At 39.9% G+C, this 21057-nt stretch overlaps 1 protein-coding gene across 1 annotated transcript; it reads right to left on the minus strand.

Annotated features, from left to right (window-relative positions):
- Positions 1-7273: 7273 nt before the first annotated feature.
- Positions 7274-21051, minus strand: LOC103473425 (netrin-G2-like). Its single transcript, XM_008423667.1, has 10 exons — positions 21034-21051; positions 20774-20875; positions 20087-20164; positions 19867-19953; positions 19662-19778; positions 18405-18512; positions 17430-17504; positions 15110-15277; positions 9701-9835; positions 7274-8749 (listed from the first exon to the last, which is right to left on the minus strand). The coding sequence occupies exons 2-10, from the start codon at positions 20778-20780 to the stop codon at positions 8529-8531; spliced, it is 996 nt and encodes a 331-aa protein (XP_008421889.1). The 5' UTR covers positions 20781-20875; positions 21034-21051; the 3' UTR covers positions 7274-8528.
- Positions 21052-21057: the final 6 nt, after the last annotated feature.

The raw sequence follows: 21057 nt of genomic DNA on the forward strand, positions 1-21057 counted from the left end.
ATATATATTTTATTGTTTTTTGGCTGCATGACAAATTTCCCCTCTATTTGTTCCAATTTTCTGAGAATACACAGTTTTTCACGTTTTGCCCCATAAAACCCACAAATCTTTGTCTATTTTGCTGGGATGTCATGTGATGGTTCAACAAAATAGTGGAAGAAAATGATACTTTGTCTTCTACTTTTGGGCGCCTTCATGGACATTTTTACTTTGGCTTCAGAAAAGATCCGCCACGTCGTGGAAATACGCGTGGTGCACACCAATCGGTGTCAAACATTTAACACCAACTGTTGCATGTGCATAGGTAGCGCCCTAGAGATCGGTAAATGATTTATGCATGTTCTCACACTCTTAAGCAGCGATTTTCACAAGTTCACAGGCTTCGCTACCAGACTCAGATTGGCAATCTGGAAATTCAGTTTAATGCCAGATGGGCCGTTCGCACAGCGGGCCAAAAGGCCACCAAAGATGTGACAAAAAACAGAAAGCTGAATTTTTTTTTTTTTTTACACTTTTTTAACTTGATAGGGAATGGGATGTACAGGAAGCACCGTTTTCCCTTCAGATCTTTGAGTGGATTTGTTCAAAGTAATGCCAGAAGTGAGCAGAAGCAAACTTTACAAATAAATTCACTTAAGTTTCTAACTTAAGTGAATTTACACTTCCAAGGTAAAGGAAGTGAACAAAATAAAAAAAGGAGGAAGAAACAGGAGAAGAAGTGCCGGTAAATGTTTTAAATGAAATGTTTTTTCTTTTTTTTGAGAACCATTATTGACAGAAGTGAGCTAACTAGCAACTGTGGTACCAACAGAAACTGACACGGATAATGAGAAGGGAGGCCGACTCTACAGAGCTGCACTAGTTTGCTGCTGCTGGGTGGAAGTAATGTGAAAAAAAAATTGTAAGGCAACGCTGCATGTGGTTAGCCCAGAGTGCTCTGCCACACTTCTCATTCTCTTTCCTTTGGAAAATATAAAAGTAAAGACGCATGTGGCAGCCATCCATAAGCATTTATAACACCCTGGTTTTTATTATTGCATTTTGCCGCTTTACAACCATAGGCGTCATTGTATTTTGAGGGTTTTATGTAATAGATGATCTATTAAAGTAGTATTGAAGTAGTGTATAACTGTGAAGTGGAAGGAAAATTAAATAAGATTTCTTAAGCTTTTAACTTTTAACTCGTAACTCTAAAAATAGTAGAGTGTATTAGCATTGTCTATTTACTCTGATACCTCCAGTGCAACCAATTAACTTATTAACCACTTAATTAGTTAATAAAGTCAACGTGTGTGTAATTTAACCAAATCTCTTCTGTAAAGGCCTCAGAGTGTTGTAAAAGAAAATGAACAAGTAGCATTTTGAAGAAGAAGGAGCATAGCAGACAGATCAGGGTTGAAAGTTCTGGAAAGATTTAAAGTGGTGGGTACATTTTTAAAAAATATATGTCCTAAGCTTTCAGTATTATACATTTATGTGTTAGGATGGCCCAGTCAGACTTAAACTCAATTGAGAAACTTTGGCATAGAGTGAAAAGTGATGTTCACATGCTCTCTTGTTTTACAAAGAAGATTTTATAGGAAAGTTTAATGTAGAGATAAACTCTACATCACTTCTGCTTTGCAGGACCTTTCAGATTTTTATGAGAAACCTATGAAAGCATTTTGCGGAGTTCATTCTGCACAACTTTAATTTGTATTATCACTTTCAAAAAGAGTAGAACTTTCCTTTTTGGTAAAAACTTATAATGGCTTAGGTTACCCTGAGCTATTTCTGTAGCTATGTTGCTCTAAGGTGCAGGTGGACAAACTTTTTCCTACTTCATTTTCTGACATCATTGCTGCCATTTGCGGATGTTGCGTCTGGCCTTCTCTAACTGCAACTGTTGCTACTGCAGCCCTGACCTTCATGTTATCTTTTTATAGGTGATGCACTTTAATCTCCTTCTGTGTTTAACCTTGTCTAGTGAAAGCAACCGAAGGAATTGTTTGCTTTTAACTTTTCACTGTTATTTGTGGCATACTGCTGTTGTCTCAGAGCGTAGGGTATGTATTTAGCTGTGTTTCTCTCACGGACAAAGCCTCTAATGGAGCTGCTCTACTATAGTATGGTATACCATTAATAATCCACTTTTTCTCTACCATAGAAAGTACCCCAGGATCAGTGCTTCTTTGTTTTATTTTCTCTCTACTCTGTCATTTCCAGTGAAATCAGCTCTCCACAGTTGCTTACATCCTTATCCGTGACGGATAGGTGTAAAGTCACTCAATGCGATTGGTTGGATTCCCTTAGATAGAACACATTTTACCTATTGGAATGAAAAACTAAACTTGATGGGATTGTTTTATAACTAGAATCGCATAAGAATGCATGCAACATCTGAATCTTTCTGTGTAATTGGATTAAATTGATCATAACTTTTTCCACATGAAGTCTACTTGTTTGCCCTGTTCTAAGCTAAATTCAATTATATCAAAATGCCAATAGAATACATTGAAGTTGTGGTTGCAATGTGACAAAATGCAGAAAGAATATGGCGGATTTTGCAGGGCTGTATGCTGACAAAAAAGAAAGTGCCTCCTGACTGATATTGAACAGATGTGTGTGTTTTTGCTAACCACTCAAATCGACAATAGTCCCTTTGTCGCATATATTAAAAAGTGTCGCATGGCAACTTGCAATTGGTGGAAAACACAAGAGATTACTTTTTGTTTTCATTCAACCCTCCACCACCGTTCAAGCTGATTCTAAAGAATTTACCAGTTAATTACACATGTGTGCATTGTTTAAAAAAAAAATAAATCTTTTTTTCTTGCTAAAAATGTCAAAGATTACATATGTTATTGAAAATGTCACTTAGATATTCTCTGAAATGACAGCTGAAGGTATCTGCATATCAATAAGTATTTCAAATGAAAATGAATGTCAGATGGCATGGCCAAGGGCAAAGACACTGATAGCATACAGACCAAGAAAAATATAAAAAACTGGCAAGAACACATTTTTTTTAGTTTTTCAAATTACCATTTTATACTGAAGTACTAACAATATTGTATAAATCTGAAAATAGTATATATTTATAAATTGCATGTTTTGTTTCCAATCCTGCTCTCAGTAAAGTATTTTGTAATAGATAGGTGGCGACTGGAGTTCGTTATGGGACCACAGGACCTTATGTTAAATCTTCTGCTTCTCACACAGGACTCATTAGCTGTTGTTCCATTGTACACTGCTATTGAATAAGTAATTACCGTTTGCCTGCTGTGATTCCCCGACGCAAGCTGGATGAAATGATTGATCTGGGGAGCCGTAGCCGATCAGACGAGGCAGGACTTCATACTGAGAAAACTCAACCCTTCCCAAAAAAACATAAGGTGCTCTGTCTGGTGTTTTCTTTTTTTTTTTCCAGAGGTGTTATGTCAAGATAAGTTTTCTTTCTTTCTATTTTTTTGTATGAAGATGAAACAGAAGACCAGCTATGGCAAAAAAAACCCCCAGAGAAAAATCACACCCCTGGAAGAGAAATCAGGTCATGTGCAGAGATGGTATACGGCACAAAGCATGACTGACAGAGGCCCCTGGGCGCAATATGAGGGAAGTAACCGGTGTGTGCATCTTGAAAACAAAAGAAGGTAGAAGGGTTGTGGCAGAAAAGGAGGACATTTTAGGGCAATCAGATGTAGAGGCTTAGTGGACCCATGTGAAATCTACAAATAATCCAAACAGAAGGCCTGGGCACAGCTGGGGAAATAGTACAAAGATGACATGGACAAATGGAGACATTATTTTCCCAAACTTGGAGTCACAGTCAGGCGGCTGCAGGAAGACAAAGACAAACTCAGGTCGCTGTGCTCTAATATCTCTTCCTAGGACTTCAACGTCAGCAGCATTTTGTGTCGACTGCTTTTAATAGACTCAGATTAATGTTAATGTGTTGGCACCTCGGTCACGTTTCTCATCGTTTCGCTTAAATAGACATCAGTGGACGTATGAGAGAGTCTGAGAGTGTTTACGTTTATTTTGACCCAAAAGTCGCTCTCCATAAAGAAGTGAAATATGTTTTTCTTCTTTTGATATTCTCAGATAGTCTGATCTGGAATAAGGAGGGGGGCGAATGGGTAGCTGTGGATTACAGTTTACTCTCATTCATATTTAATGTTATGGTTCATCTTTAAAGTGGAAACTAAATGTAGCCTCATTTTTAATTAGGTGGGTCTGAATATTAATTAAGTACTGCAAACTGTGACACAGCTGTCAGTTTTATAGTCAATAAAGTCTGAATTTTTTTTTTTTTTTTACAGTTTGGATCTTATTTTCTTTTAGCAACATTTGAGAGAAAATGATCCAAACAGCTTTGCTGTATCATATTTAATAATTTGCAGTGAAATATATCTTACTTTCTAAATGTCACTGAAGATTCCCAATACTTATAAACCATAAATGTGTTGATGTTTACCTTTGTTATCATAAGATAGAACAATAAGCTGTAAAAAAAGAAGTGATAACTGTAAAGATGACATCTAAGTGGAGAAATAGTCCAAGTGGTTGAACACAAAAGGAATCAAGTGATTAATTTTACCGCCACCGGCATTTGCCATTATCATGTGTGCAATGTGTTCCTTAATGCTGCAGAAAGGGGAACCAACTAACATTACTTCATGATTTATGTTACCCAATTGTAACTTAAGAGTTCACATTTTTCAAAATACAAATAACAAAACACATTATTTAGTTTTATTTCAGTTCATGTGCATCTTTTCCATGTGGTGTTTTGTGCAAAAGTTGTTGCTCCAAGCAGCAGGACTTTCTTGTAATATTTTAAAGTGGTTTTGCTCAACTTTTTTTCCCCCAGACAGGAAATTGAAAAGCAGTTGCTCCAAGTTATTTAGCTTAACGTGTAGAAATACCAATTCTGACGTGGTGTCGAGGTCACACCCTGAGTTGTATTGGTTGAAAATCTGGATCTAAGTTTGCTGCAGGATGATGAATCTTGGTAGGATTTTCTCTCTTTTTTTAATGTCATGCTTGTTCTACGGTTTCAAATTACAGAACCTTCTTAATGGTAGATTAAAATACGACCAGATCCTTGGACTTCCTTTATATAGTAATGGATTATAGTAGATTATTTCCAGGTTTGTAAATTTACTCCCTTTCATGATTCCGTTCAAGCTCAGAAGAAATTAGCCCGAAATACAGAACCACAAATACATCAACCAGCCGCTCAGACGGAGAGGTGTAAAACCAACATCTCTGTTTCTTGCAAATTTAGCCTGGGTTTTATCTCCAACATGTGTGCTTTACGTTAATTCTTTTTTAATATCAATTCTCATGCTCTCTTTAAGACATGTGTGTTTTGTGGACTTGGAGAAGGCGTTCGACCGTGTCCCCAGGGAGGCCTTGTGGGAGGTTCTCCAGGAGTATGGGGTACCGGGCCCTTTGATACGGGCCGTCAGGTCCCTGTATGACCGGTGTCAGAGTCTGGTCCGCATTGCCGGCAGTAAGTCGGGCTCGTTTCCGGTGAGAGTTGGACTCCGCCAAGGCTGACCTTTGTCACCGATTCTGTTCATTACTTTTATGGACAGAATTTCTAGGCGCAGCCGAGGTGTTGAGGGGATCCGTTTTGGTGGACTTAGGATCACATCTCTGCTTTTTGCGGATGATGTGGTCCTGTTGGCTTCATCGGAACGTGATCTGCAGCTCTCACTGGAGCGGTTCGCAGCCGAGTGTGAAGCGACCGGGATGAGGCTCAGTGCTTCCAAATCCGAGGCCATGGTCTTGAGCCGGAAAAGGGTAGAGTGCCTTCTCCAGGTCAGGGGGGTCGTCCTGCCTCAAGTGGAGGAGTTTAAGTATCTGGGGATCTTGTTCACGAATGAGGGAAGAAGGGAGCGGGAGATCGACAGGCAGATTGGGGCAGCGTCTGCCGTGAAGCGGGCGCTGTACCGGTCCGTCGTGGTGAAGAGAGAGCTGAGCCAAAAAGCGAAGCTCTCGATTTACCGGTCGATCTACGTTCCCACCCTCATCTATGGTCATGAGCTTTGGGTCATGACTGAAAGAACGAGGTATCAGGTACAAGTGGCTGAAGTGGGTTTCCTCCGCAGGGTGGAGGGAAGTCTGGGCCTCCCTTCTGAAGCTGCTGCCCCCGCGACCCGACCCCGGATAAGCAGCAGAAAATGGATGGATGGATGGATGGATGGATGGATGGATGGATGGATGGATGGATGGATGGATGGATGGATGAATGGATGGATGGATGGATGGATGTAGATGGATGGATGAATGGATGGATGGATGGATGGATGGATGGATGGATGGATGGATGGATGGATGCTCCTTTTAACCCGACTGACCGTTTTTCCTGTTTGCAAAATGTATCAAAAACCTTATGAGAATTTAATGTAGCAGATTTATCTTTAGGCAACAACAGATGACCATCTCCATGACTTATGTTGCGGAAATGTCCTCATTATGCAGCATCTTGCGGAAGTCTAAATTCGCCTATTTATTTATTTTTTTTTAATTTTGTCTTTAATGCATCTCATTAGGATTTTATGAAATAGACCAACAGACAGCAGAGCATATCTGTGAAACAGAAGTAGTGAAAAACATAGACTTTTCCCTTTTTAAAGATAAACATAAAAAAAGTGGCCAGCATTTCTAGTCAGCCCCATTTACTCTAATGCACAAAATAAAATTCAGTGCAACAAATTGCATTTGGAATAGCCTATTTAGTACATGAAGTAAATGTAGTATAAATAAATCTGCTAGGTGACTATTAAAGAAGCTGCTAAAGGCCCCTGTAAATCTGGAGGAGGTGCAAAGATCTTCGGCTCATGTGGAAGGCTCTGATTGCCATTTGTCCTGCAAACCTCAAATCTGAATGCTTTTTTCTTTTTTAAAGAGTGCCAACAAAACACGTTTTCTTGTAAGAAGTAGCATTTACAGTTTGTCACGTGCCATGTAGGAGGTACAACATGTAAAAGAAGGTGATGTGATCAGACAGGTAACACTTCATGACACCCTGGTCACTCTGGGTAGTAGCAGCAGCATGCTGAGTGGATGTGCATGTAGCTGGACTCCATTATATGTCTCTTTGGGGTATCTTAGTTTTTTTTGTGTTACTTTTGGATAATTAAGAGACAGATTTCTCAGGGTTTTTTTTCTTTTTTTAGACGAGAAACTTCATGTGTGGATCCTGTAAATATCTGCCCTGGGGAAGAGGACAGGCATGTCGTTAACACAAACTCTTGAGTGAACGAAATGAAATACAACCAAGAAGGCAAATAACAGTCATATTTACTGTAAGCTTTACAATCAGTGTAATAAAATGCACATTAGGAATAGTTGTAAATGTAATCTTTTTCTTTTTTTATAATTTATTGTAACTTCAAACAAAAATAATTTCTACAAAAAATATTCAAATAATGTCATATAATTGATACGTGGTTTTACATTTTTCCTCTTTCCATTAGACCTCTGATTAGTTGAAAGTTGGTAAACTCTGCTTCCTGAATACTGTGTGAAGATTAAAATCTCGTTAAGCGTGGCAACAATCACTCATTCCTACGACAACCATAATAGTGACTAATTTCTTCTTTTCTTTTTTAACTCACAACCCCTTCCCCCTGGATATTATATAATATGTATAATCTCAGCGACTTCTAGTGGGCGCGTTTAGATAAAATGACTGACGGTACAATTCAAAGTAAAGATGCAGCAGAAATAGAATAAATGTAAAATCAAGTCTCATCGTCTGACGAGAAATGAAACTTGGTTAATATACTATGTAGGCCGCAGCAGCAGAATTAAACAAGCTCATTCTGACCCGTCTGTCAAGTCGACGCGTCTGATCACACACACACACACACACACACACACACACACACTCACCCCCATTTGCACACACACGCATTCACACGCTCAGATTTACTCACACACACACACAAAATACTCACACACACATTAGCTGTCAGTCAGTCTAACAGATGAGAGATCTTTAGCTCAACCAAGAAGAAGGAAATGGAAAATAAATAAATAAATAAAAAATAAAAAATAGATCCCGGTGGTTACAACAGTCATTCCCTTTGAAGTGAAACATTGGTGATTTAAGTGTTACTTTTTTATGCTTTTTGGTTTGATGCACATTGCTCCAGCTGAGGAATAAAGGGAACAGTGGTTGGTATCATTTTCTTCCCCTTTGACTGCATCGCTTTTCTCTGAGGCGTTTGTTTCTCTGCTCGTCCATTCCCCACACCTGAGCACACACACTCTCGGTGCCGTAACAGTCCTGCGAGGTGTGTGTGTGTGCACGCGTGTGTGTATATACGTGTGCTTTGCGAGGGCATAGGTAGTGTTTTCGGTGAGAGTGTGTGCATGTTTGAGTGCTGTCGCAAGGGGGGGAGTTCGGGAGACCAGACATGCCCTCCTCCACCTCATGTTCCGGTTCCCCTTCCATGTGCACACACTCCTAGTGTCTGAAGGGTGGGTAGTTAGGAGGAGGCAAGGGAAGCTGGGGGGCGTATTTTCGTGGCTCAGTGGTGTGATAACGTGGCCAGCAGGTAGCTTAGAGTGCAGAGCAGCAGGGCGGCCGTGGAGAGGCGCGGCGAAGAGGCGCCGTTGCAGTCCTTGCCCGCTTCGCAGCGTGACTGTTGGCACAAGACCCCTTTGAACTCTGGAGGACAGACGCACTTCTGGTTCATGTGGCACGTTCCTCCGTTCTGGCACAGCAGCATCTCCTCGTCGCAAACGTTAGCTGTGAGCAGAGGCGAGGAGGGGAGAGTGGGGTGGATGGGGGGGAAAAATGATGAAGGCAAGGAGGGTCAGTTTGAACGGGAACAAGGGATAGAGCAGGAAGAGCAGAGTTCAGAGTGGAGAGAACAAAGAGGGAAGGACAGTGAGGGAAGGAAGGAAGGAAAGAAGGAAGAAGGGCAAGATAAATGCTCCAGTTTTTTCCTCGGGGACACGAAAAAGTAACACCTGCTTTTTTCTTTTATTCCCCCCCCTGTTTTTGCAGCCCTTCCAGTTTTCCTTGAGGTTGCACTTTCCCGGGGTCGAGTCAGAACTGTTTTGTCACACCCAGCAGAATAAATAAATAAATAAAACGCATAAAATATGCACATGTGGAATTTGTTAAGTAATGATCTGAGAGAGTTGGCGCGTCATTAAAGTGCTATAAAAGGCATTAGTGAGAGCACAGACAACAGCAGTTGGATAGTTAAAAATACCTGACCTAAAAATGTTCGCAAAGAAAAGGAGGATTTTGGCTTCTGTGGCCAGAATGTTTTTTGTCCCCTCCCCCCTTTCCTTTACAGAAGAAACAATTAGCTTGCTTTGATGTATTTAACATTTAGCTTTAAACAAACAGTACCACCGGTAAATAGTATGTATTTTCTCATTTATCATTATTAATAAACCAAAGGCAGGTTGCATCCAATCCACGTCTGTCTTTTTAGAATATACATATTCGAGAGGCAACCGACTAGATGCTAGATGGGAGAGGAAGGCGATTCTCTGTAATGGGGTTAAGGTGTGACAGGGTCATCAATTTAAAAAGCAGCTGATGCCTCTAATGAGCTACATGATCTATTCCCCTGTGTGTAAAGAAAACATTGGGAGCGGCCACGAGTTAAGTGGCCGGTGCACTCGAAAAGGTCCCGGAAAGACTGCAACATTTCCCCCTCCATCCCGTTCTGCTCGCACTCACGGTAACAGCCTTGTTTCCAGTAGTATCCCGGCAGGCAGTCGTCACATTTGGCCCCCGCCGCGCCGTCTTTACACTGGCAGAAGCCCGTGCCGTTACACCGGTCGTGGATGGAGCCCAGCTGGTTGCAGTTACACTCTGGGGAAAGGCACAGAAAATTTAAGAGATAAAGGTTTGACTTGATAACTGAAGCATTTGTTTGCTGAACGTGTCAAACTCAAGGCCCTGGGACGGCTAACTACGATCACCAAAGTTTTTCATGTGGCCCTCTATAGATTCTTGAAGGACACATGAAAACAACCTTCAAACAGTTGTGTGCTGAAAATATGATTTTAAAGTGGTTTTTGATCTGTATGCTGCCAAATAACATCAATTTCAAAATGTTTCATTTTATTAATCCAAGAATTACTGATTGCAAAGACAGTTATTTATTAATATTTTAACAGTTTGCTAATGGGTTTTGTCAGTATATTCTGCCACAACCGGCCCTTTGGGGACATTTATGATTCCGAAATGAAAACAAATTGGACACCCCCGCTCTAAAGGATGTGCATTCTTCTTCCTAGTTCATTGACATCATGATATAGTTTTGGTAATAGTGTTTGGATTTGTATTCCTGCTGTAACAAGAAACGTCTTGTGCAACATTTTAGACCTTATATCTGCAAACTGTATTGTGTTTTCATACGATTTTGAGAGAAAAACACAAAGCAGTGCACAATTTTGAAGTAGAAGGAAAAGTATTTATGATGTTCTTTAGGCAACATTATCTAACAGCTGTGGGTCTTTGCAGCTCATGTAGTACCACCATTGTCCTCTAGGATGCTTCTCTTCTCTTGAAATTAAAAATCGTGCCACATTTTTTTCATTTTGAGATAAAGATCAGGACTTTGTTTAATAACATAACTCTGCTTTAAACATCAGCGTCTTACTTGATCTCTGACCTGTTTGCCGTGTTCCTTGGACTGTTTGTTTAGTAACGAGGCGACGCCTGCCAGCTAATTCAGGCAATGTCCTCTGGCTGAGATGCTGGTTCCACGTGTGATATTTCTCATACTCTGCAGAATATATCAAGCAACCCCTAATGCTTTCTATGGTCTATTTAAGCTGCAAAACCTCTTCAGCTGCACTTTGTTTCCTCCGGTGAAGCTTCTGCTTGGTTCTCTTCAGCTCGTAAATTTGAAACCCCTTTTTTTCTACTTCGTGTTCCTCCATCACATAATATCCAGTTAAAACACATTGGGTGTTTGTGGACAAAATGTAAAAAAAACACACAAAAAAACAACCTTCTCTGTATAATATCTTCCATTGATTTTGTATTTACTATATTTCATGACAGGATTTATGCAGTTAAGTAATTTTAACCTGGTTTTGTTTTACCGTTTTTCTTACCACGACAAATTTCTAATTTGTTCAGGGACAGCAGATGGAAAACAGGATTTTAGCTTAGTCTGGTGCACTTACAAAAATGTTAAATAAAGTCTGTGCATTTTCCCTGCCAAATAAATCAATAAATTTCACATTTCAAATCAGATCCACAACAGGGCAGGGAGAGCGAAGTGCCTTCAAAGTACAGACATGGCAGGCAGTATTGCAGCGATTCAGATCTTAAGTGTAATCCTTTTCTCTCGGCTAATTATCACAGTTTCACCCCATTTTTTATTTTTTTTTACCACCTGTGAGAAATTTAAAGCAAAAAGTCTCATCCACCAGCTCTTTTGTAATATTTGCAGATATTTTTGGCTCTCTGGACCAAACCACGTGCTTCGTAACAACTTTTTCCTGTGAGCGTCTGCAGCACCAGCGCACAAACTGACTGAAGGTCTACTCGAGGTTAAATTAACGAGCTTTCCACAAACTTGTCACCCGCTTGCTTCCAGACAACAGCACGTATCTCGCCGCCTTGAAGAATTTTTTGCTTTGACTTTTCTTCACATTCAGAGCAAAAAAAAAAAAAAACCCGTCAAAATGACAGGTGTCCTTTTAAGTCGGAAAGTATTTATTTCAGACGCTGATGACAACCACTCAGCCACGCGGAGGCGCAAGCTTTTTGATCACGTTTGATTTCAAAAGTAAGTGTCAGAAATGTAGTGCTATTTTCAAAAGCTGGCGGAGATGCAAAAAAAGTTCCTCTTTTTATGCTGCATTATTTACCAGTTTGCTCAGAATCTGATTCAGACTTTATTAGAATTTGAAGATCTTAGATTCAGATGGACCAGATCTTACGAACCGGTATACAACGCTAGAAACACGAAAACAGTTTTGCACCCATTGACAGAATTCAAATGAATACAATGAACCTTAAATATATCTACCCCTACAAATCATCTCCTGACCAAAAGGTGAAGGCAATTTTTTTCATCCTAAAGTCAGAATTTGTGATTTACAAGGTGGGAGAATCAAAAAACGATCACCTGCTGAAGTCGTAATTTTGACTTGTAAAGTTTGAAAGTCCCAAATCGACACTGGGCTCAGATTCAATGTGGCTGCTCAGGATGGGGAGTAACAATTAAGGGCCTTCAATGCTCTTGTAACTTAATGCAACCACCCATCAAAACAACAACTACTTCCTTCCTTTCTTCAAAATAAGAGTCCCCAAACACCGCTCTAATGAGACTGAATTCAACTCTGTGGCCATTTCCAGACTTTGACTTGATAAATTGGACGAAGCTAAACTTGCAAATGAAGTTACTATAAAATATTTAAAACATACAGGTCAAGCTGAGAAAACAATATTGGGAAAAAACAAAACAAAAACAAACAAAAAAATAAGCAGGAAAGTGATTAATATTTCAGATCTGGGTCATAAGCAGTGATTATCAAGCTGTTTAGAAGATGTTCCTCGCTCTAGAGACCGTGGATGTCTTTTGCCGCGCTCGGTGTGCCACTGTGCGGGCAGATGAGCTGATGGGGGCTTATTTGTGCTGACTCTAAGGCGGGGAGCCGTGTGTGCTCCGACTGTGGTGAGTTCACCCTCCAGCCTCCTGCCGTTCACCTACAGATGGCTTAAAAATCAACACCAGATTTCACCTCCACAGCTATGCAAACAGATTGTTCTCCAACACGAACGCTTCACAAAAAGCAGCTGCTGACGTATGCAAATAAACGGCGAGCGTACACACTAATGTGCGATAGTAAACATTTACTCGCTTTAAACCGGTCATGCCCTGCATTGTTCTTGCTCCGCACTTCAGCATAGTGGATATGATGGAAGTTTACATTGTTGACTTTCAGCTTTAAGGGTGCCTGAGGCTGTTTGCACCATTCATATTGTAGTCCGCCTTGCTTCGGGGTACAAAGGCAACAGGCCTAAAACACAAAGTTTTATCTCCAGACTATGGGAATCTCTTGTCAACTCCTGTATATGTTGTGCTGGCTCTGATCTGATTGAAAGAGAATAAAAATAAGAAAAGCGCGCTTGCTTTATTTTCCTGTTGAAGTCTACACGATTCATGCACATTTCAGCATTCAGGATATTTTTAATTCTTTATGTCACATCTACTACACATCCACCGTAACTCACCCTGAACTCTAAACTCTCTTAAATCGTATATTTACCCTAACTACTCTTCTGCAATAAGTCCAGGCATGAAATTTCCTTGCTACTAAATGTTTAACATTTTATTGGTTTAAACAAAGTGGAAGCAAGTGGAAATAAGAGCAAAATCAGCTCCGAAGTGGAAGGCCACTTAAAATCACAGAGCTGATGCTGAGGGGCAGAGGCCATAAGATAATAATTACAGTAATAATGAATTTTATTTATAATGTCCTTTATATCTCAAATTGAAATGGAAAAGATGAGTTAAATTTATTCATAAGTTGATGAGTTTATTTACTCATGAGGGCTAATTTGGGAACAATGAAAGCCTTTCAAAAAAATATATATTTTCACATTATTTCCCATCACAGTCACAAATTTTAGTGTATTTCATTGAAACCGACTCAAAGTAGAGTAACTGTGGTGCAGAAAGTACAAGGCTACAGAATTTTTGAAATGTTTAAAAAAAATAAATAAATCAGCAAAATGTATTTAGTGTATGTATCAATGTATTCGTACTCAGCCCCCCCCTTTCCTCCGCCCCACCCCCATTTCAACACGTGAATATGTTTTAATGTAAACCACAGGTGTCGGTCTCCGGTGCCCTGCAGCTTTTAGAAGTGTCTCTGCTTTGACACACCTGAATCAAAGAATTAGGTCATTAGCTGGACTCTGAAGCACTCGACTGCATGTTGAAGAGCCAATTCAGTTTGATCCAGATGTCGGATCAGAGGTGGATGTAAAAGTAGCAGGAAACCTCGAGGACTGGAGTTTGACACCAGTCCTCCGAAAGACCCACGACGCTGATCTAAACTACTTCATAACTGATCTGTATGTTTAGATGTTTAGCTAAAGAAAAGCTTCCCCAAAGCATAATGTCACCACCATCATGTTTTTTTTTGTTTTTTTCCAGACCAAGGGTGTGGTAAGGGTGTTAGCTTCCTCCCATACATAGCATTTTGCACGTGGGCCAAAGTGTTTGCATTTTTAGAACAATCTTCTTTCACATTTTAGTTGTGTTCCCTACATGGCTTGTGGAAAACTGCTTACAAATTTTCTACAGCAATTCACCAGCGTTGTGGGTCTCTTGGTTTCTCCCCTAATTAATGCTCCCCCTTCTTTGAATATTTGTTCATCTGGACGAAATGAACCGTTCTGTATCTTCGATCCTCGGCCTTCTTGAAGAAACATTTCCCCAACTTTACCCCTGCACTGCCTGATGTGCTCCTTTGTTTTAAGATGCTGCTTGTTCACAAGTGTTTACCATTAAAGATCGGAGGCCTTCGCAAAACAGCTGGATTTGTGCTGACATTAATTTACAGACTCTGTAAAGTTTACTGGCAGCAGATGACCAACTTCTGCAGGAGCCTTTGCTATGGGAGTTACTGCTACCCAAAATTGAACTTACTGCATGTTCTGCACAACTCCAGTATTTAGAAACCACAGAGTCATGCTAAATATTAAAAAAATAAATAAAATTAAAAATTCAACATTTATAACAGTCCAGTGAAATTTTAGATTATTTTCAGACAAGCAGTCATATGTTTTTTTGTATGAATGATTCTTTTTTGTTTGTTTGTTTTTGCGCATTCAAATTTAATCCTCCATCCACAATACTGATCAGTTATTCCTCGGCTTAAAACCACATCGTATGAGTAATTGTGTTAATTTTCAAAGCAGCGTCCTTTTATGTGCTCCTCTATTAGACACAGAAAAAAAAAATCCCACTGTGCTGCTATATTGACACACACACACACACGCACGCGCACACACACACACACACACACACACACACACACACACACACACACACACACACATTGATCTGACCCCCGCCCCTCTGCGCACACTCCCATTGACTCCCAGCAGACTGACCGATGCAGACGTTCTCATCATCCAGTTCGGCAGAGGCGTTGCGGAAGTATCCCAGTCTGCAGTGTTGGCAGTTCTGGCCTCTGGTGTTGTGCTTGCAGCTGACACAAGTGACGATGTTCAGGTAGTCGATGTAGCTGCAGCGGTTGGAGTGGCCGTAGCACTCACAGTCTGAATGAAAAGAAACACATTTCGGGTTGGTTCCCAAGCAGAACAGGTTCATATTTTGACTTCAAAGTGTAAATAACCAAAATGGGAGAAAGAGGTGGGATTTCATCGAGGGCGGCAGGAAGAAGTGCAAACCCATCCGCTCTAACCAATTCATCAGACGGGGGTTAGGCGTCAGTTTGAAGAATAAACTGCTCTGCTTGTGTTTTATGGGGTGCATCTCTCACTCTATATTGGCTCCATAAAGACAAACCACTCCCTCTCCATTAGCACACACTCGCAGGTTTGCTGAGTCTGCTTCGGTGTGCTGCACTGATTACTGAGGGGAATTCCTCCATTCCATCCTGTGTGTGTTTCTGTGGGCGAGTGTTTGTGCTCATGCATTTAATCTCGCGTAGGTTCAGGCATGTTAATTCTGCCCGGGAATTTAATTACGTTACCAGATGACTCGATTACAAGCCGCAAAATCATAAACCGGGGAGTCGGAAGCGAAGGATACAGTCGGTGTTTCTGGACCCGAAGCGGAAACTTGCGAAATCAGCCCGACCCTCGTTAGCGTGACATGTCCAGTCGAGAGCGCAAGCAACGAAACGAGCTAGATAAAACTAGCTGAAATTTAAATGAGATGCATTTGGAGCAGTCCTCCTCAGCGAGCCTGTTCTCCTTAAAATCAAACCCATGGGTCGTTCATGCGTGGAATAACAACTTTATAATCACTTTTAGCGACATGAGAGATCCAGCGGTCATGAAAGCTTGAGAATGATCAAAATTAAGGCTTTATTAATTATCATCTTAATGAAAACATGGTGTGGTTAATATAATATATATTTAACTAGAACTTCTTTTTTTTAGTATTATAATTGCCACATGTGCAGCAGATGGTAAATCTTCATGTAAATGATTGGCTTGAGTTTATTATGGATGGAGACCCTGAAACATTTGCATTAATCTGTGCAAAGTACCTCTTCACATTGATTATTTCAACCTAATAGTTTTTTGTTTTTTTTATCATCGTATTCTGATTTTGCTGTGCCCGGTGACTATGATGCTTCATTTTCAAGTCAATATGACTCCAACAACTTTCACTAAAACCTATAGTTGTTTGAACAATGCAGCTGAGATGAAATATTAGAAAAATGAAGAGCTAATATGAATACAACATTTATAACTTTGACAATAAAGACATGTTGCATAAAACGAGCCGAAATAACAACAAAAAAGTGAAATTGTGTAATAATTGGGATAATTTCTCTTCAGAGAGAGATTAATGACATTAGGAACAGAGGTTCCTGCATTGTGCAGAGGCGGTGCAGCCGTCGGTGGAGCGGCGTTGCTCCACGCTGGCTGATTATCTTGGCTGAGGCCGCTTCCTAATTAAGCTTTTATTAAGCTTCAGAAGTTGGCTGCAGTGGTGTGCTGCAAGGCATCACTGTCCTCTAAAGAGGCGTTTACCGGGCATGTTTATGCAAATACACAGTTAAATGCACATTAAAAAGTCGGAGTTTAGCTGTTTAATCAGCCGTCACATTATTATTTTATTATTGTTCGGCTGATGATGCCAACTAAAATATTAATGAGCCGGTTTAAAGGAAGCCAACGCAAGGAGAACCATAAAGTGCCTCTCTCAGCACTGAGGGAACCGTGCAAGCAGTAGGGGAGACCTGCCTAATTAAATATAAATGGCCAATTACTTTCCAGACTGGAAAGGCAATGGGACATTCTTCCTCAAATTAGCGTTAGGAGTCAAGATGCTGGTTTGTTGGTATTTATCAGTTGTGAATGGTCAACAGTGAAAGGTCACAGTGAGAGAAAGAGGAAAACTGTTGCGAGTTGAAAGCGATGATTGCATGTTTTCCAAACAAGCATCCCTTTCAGAAAAGAAAAAGAAATGTGAACAACTATTAGGTGTTTGAACAGCAGCATGAACACAAAGTGCAACTCCTTACCTTAATCGTGAACACAAAGTGAACACAGCCATGAGAGGGGGAGCGACGCAAAGGGAAGGAGTGAACAAAGAGGGACAGATGAAAAAGATGGAGCAAGGCGAAGGAACTTTTCCACAAACTTTTAACACCAAATAATCCAGAAGGTGCATTGAGATATAATCCTTCTGTCCGGTCCTTCGGACGCGATGCCAAAAATGTCGGCGTCTTACCTTTAAAACTGTCGTATATGATCCCGAGTAACTGTTTGACCTGAGGCTCTCCTGAGATCAGGAGTTTCAGAAGCCCTTTGGGGAAATGAAGGAACCTTTGTTTAAGATTCATGTCATTCACCACGCCACAGTCGTCTACTGCACTTTACATTCTCACAGCTGGAGTCTGCATAGCCTAGAGGACAGCGTCAGAACAACACAGGAGTCTAAAGAGGAACCTAATAGATTAGGTGTTTGGGATTAAAATGTAAGTCTACCTGGGAAAATGGGTTGTAATTGTTCTGCAAAGCTGACGGACTCTATAACTACTGCAGAGTTCTTTACTGGTTGGACATAATTGGAAAAAAAATTGATAAAGAAATGTCTTGTTTTGCTTTCTAGTTACAAATATGTTTTGATTTGGTTGAAAAGGCGATGGAGTAATTTGTGAAAATTGTTATTCTGAAACAAACTAAAAAGTAGGAAACCAGAGTGGAACTTGTTTAAAGTTTCTTGGGTGACGGGAAGTCGTCAAAATTCCCAGTTTCACTTGAGAAGATGGAGAACTTTAAAAAGGCTCCCTCCAGTGTCGACATCATAGCGTCCATAGTTTGATCTTCAGATTTTACCGTCAGAAGTGACTTCACAGCAAGTGTAACTTATACTTTGTCCCTTAGCAATGTCACACTTTAAAATTAACAACCGTGATAAGAGGTTGTTAATTCACGCAGCAGATTGAGATGTGTCAAAAACACACCTCATTTCTTCATGCTAACTACTCATTACATGTGTTTTTATACACCAGCATTCATGGGACGATAAGAAACTGAACTCCGAGTCTCACTTCAACACAAATACAGCTAACAAATAGTTACAGAAAAAACAATAAGCTCTGCTTTGGCAATCCCATAAGCCCGCCTCAGCTGTGTAACTGTGTAATCAATATGTGCAACCAGGTACGAACCGCTGCGCGACTACATCGATACAGGATTCTACCTTTCTTTTTCCCTCTTTCTTTGTCCTCGTCGTCTTCTTTCCGAACACCGTGCCTTATGGTTCCGTGACCACCTCCTCCTCTCCCGTGGTTTGCAACGATACTGTGCTCTACAAACGATTCGCAACTCAAAAAAATCAATTTATATTCGTTCAGCAGAGTTTAAATCAGGAGTGGTTTACCGAACAAAATAATTTGCCCCTTTGCTAATTACTTCGGTTTTTGTTTTTTTTTGTCAGTTTTTACGTTTTAACTTTACTGGACATACAGACACTTTATTACTGCCAGAATCAAAAAATGAGGTTGACACCATTTTGCAGATTTTTTGCTGAAAGATCTCCAAAAACAAGTCATTATGCTTTGACCTAAAGAAATCCAACAAATGGAAAAAAAATAAAATAACGATTGTAACAATGAAGTTGTTACAATCGTCTTCTTCGTCACACCTAATGACCCCCCAGGACTTTTGGCAAAATATTACACCAACATTCAAACGTGTTAAATGCTGGCATAATGTTGCTGTAACTACAGATAACAATGACTTGTGCTCTCTACCACAATGGAAAACCCGAATGTCTGTCCAGTTTGGGGCTTTAAGCTGGGTCATGAAGTTGGTCATTGATCTGAATCACACCATGAAGTCCACATTTGAAACACTTGGAAATAATTATAACATTTTCTTTCTTTCTTTTTTACATTTTCATAGTGTTTTTTTTTTTGTTTGACGATCTGAAACATTTAAGTGTGAGGAAAACATATAAACTGAAATAAATCTGTATGTGGGCAAATACTTTTCATGGCACCATAGGACAAACACTACTACAAAGACAGCATCATTCACATATTTGTGAGTAAAAAATGGACATCGATAATAATAATAATAAAACAAAGCCAATACCAAATGCTTAAAACACTCTGATTAGAGTAAAGCTGCATATTCGATCTATACTTCATATAGCATGCAGTTGTTTTTTTTTACTTCCTGCCTTCAACATCACTAAAGGCCTTTCATAAAATAATATGGCACTACTATTACTACCAGATCAAGATTTAGCCGTGTTGCTCATGTTGACTGACAGGTAATTATGCAGTAGAAGAGATAAGTTTAGATGCATTTTCCCCATCTCACCGTGAGCTGCCAAGCCTAATTTGTTGTAAATGTTTATCTACTCCGCTTCTGCTGCCTCACGTGTAATGTAGTATTCATAGCTACTGTAAATCTACGGGCGCGTCGCATAGACTGCATAAAATCGAAGTACCTTCATTTTCAGCCCTCCTGTGGCCGTGAGCGTCCTCCCTGTCCTCCCCACGCCGCGGTGGGATTGCTGCTTTGTGGCCGTGAGTGCTGTGTGCGTGCTCTTCAAAACCATGTGCGACTGAAATGCCATTATCAGCAGAGATATAAGTAAAGCTCTTACGTTGATTTATAGGAGGATCTCTACAACACCATGTAAAAACAGACACCTGTCTTGTGAGTTTCCCCGTGCCCTCCACTTTGTGGATGTACAAATGATGTGGATTTGTGGCCGTGCTCTTCAGACTTATGAGGGTCTTCACAACCAGAAACAAAATTTTTTTGTTATTAAATAATAATAATAATAATAATTACGAGATTCCAAATGTAACTAATGAGGATCTATTCTATCCTATGCTATGCTATACTCTATGTAGAACCAAGTGGTACCTGGGCTATGCTGCGCCTCTCCGTGCTCTGATTTGTGGCCATGAGTCTCATGTTCATGTCCATGGGACTTGGAAGCATCTGGAATCAACATTCTTATTGAGATTACAAATAAACGTCTGTTGTACATCACTAGTTATTTTTGTGCATTAGTTTTTGTAGCTTTTTTCTTTTTAACCTTTGTGCTTGATCTATTAAACTACCACAATATGTAGCAAAAGTATTCATATGTTTCAATCTTTTTTTTACATTTTGTCAACTTGCAGCTACAGATGGAAATGCATCTCATTTTTGATTTCATGTGATAAACCAACAAAAAAGTAGCACATGCTCGTGAAGTAGATTATTTATTATTTTAGAAATAAAAATGTGCATGCATTTACATTCATCCCCTTTTACTCCGGTACTCTAAAATAAAGCTTGAGGCTAACCGACCAACAAGTGGACTCTGCTCAACAATTTGGTAACGTCCGATGCCAAATGGTTGCAGATCATTTTTTGTAAAACTAAATCTGCTCTACCCTTTTCAGATTATTTTCCAAACACTTCACAAATAACACAAAATGTTGGCTTATCACATCAAACTCCAGTGAAATATGTTGAAGTTTCTGGTTATAATGTTACAAAATATATATTAAAAGGTCAACGGTTTTGAATACTTTTGCATTATGCTGTATCTAACAGCTTTACCTGTCATTTCAACATGTCTGGGTGTGTGCTCCTCCTCTCTGTGTCCATGTGAGGTTGTTGAACTGTGGCCATGAGCTTCATGTCCGTGAGACTTGCCATGGCCTGGAATTAACATTTTTAATTATTAAGATCTCAAAAAAAAACTCTCTAAAGATATATCTCCTCAGTTTCTAATTGATTTTAGTTTTTATTTTTATTTTTCGTATGTACCAACATGATGTTTACATGACCTAATCTTTGAATAAATCTAGTAAATATACCTGTCACTTCAACTTTTCTGTGTG

This window comes from Poecilia reticulata, linkage group LG12, assembly GCF_000633615.1.
Source record: "Poecilia reticulata strain Guanapo linkage group LG12, Guppy_female_1.0+MT, whole genome shotgun sequence".
Lineage (NCBI taxonomy): Eukaryota > Metazoa > Chordata > Actinopteri > Cyprinodontiformes > Poeciliidae > Poecilia > Poecilia reticulata.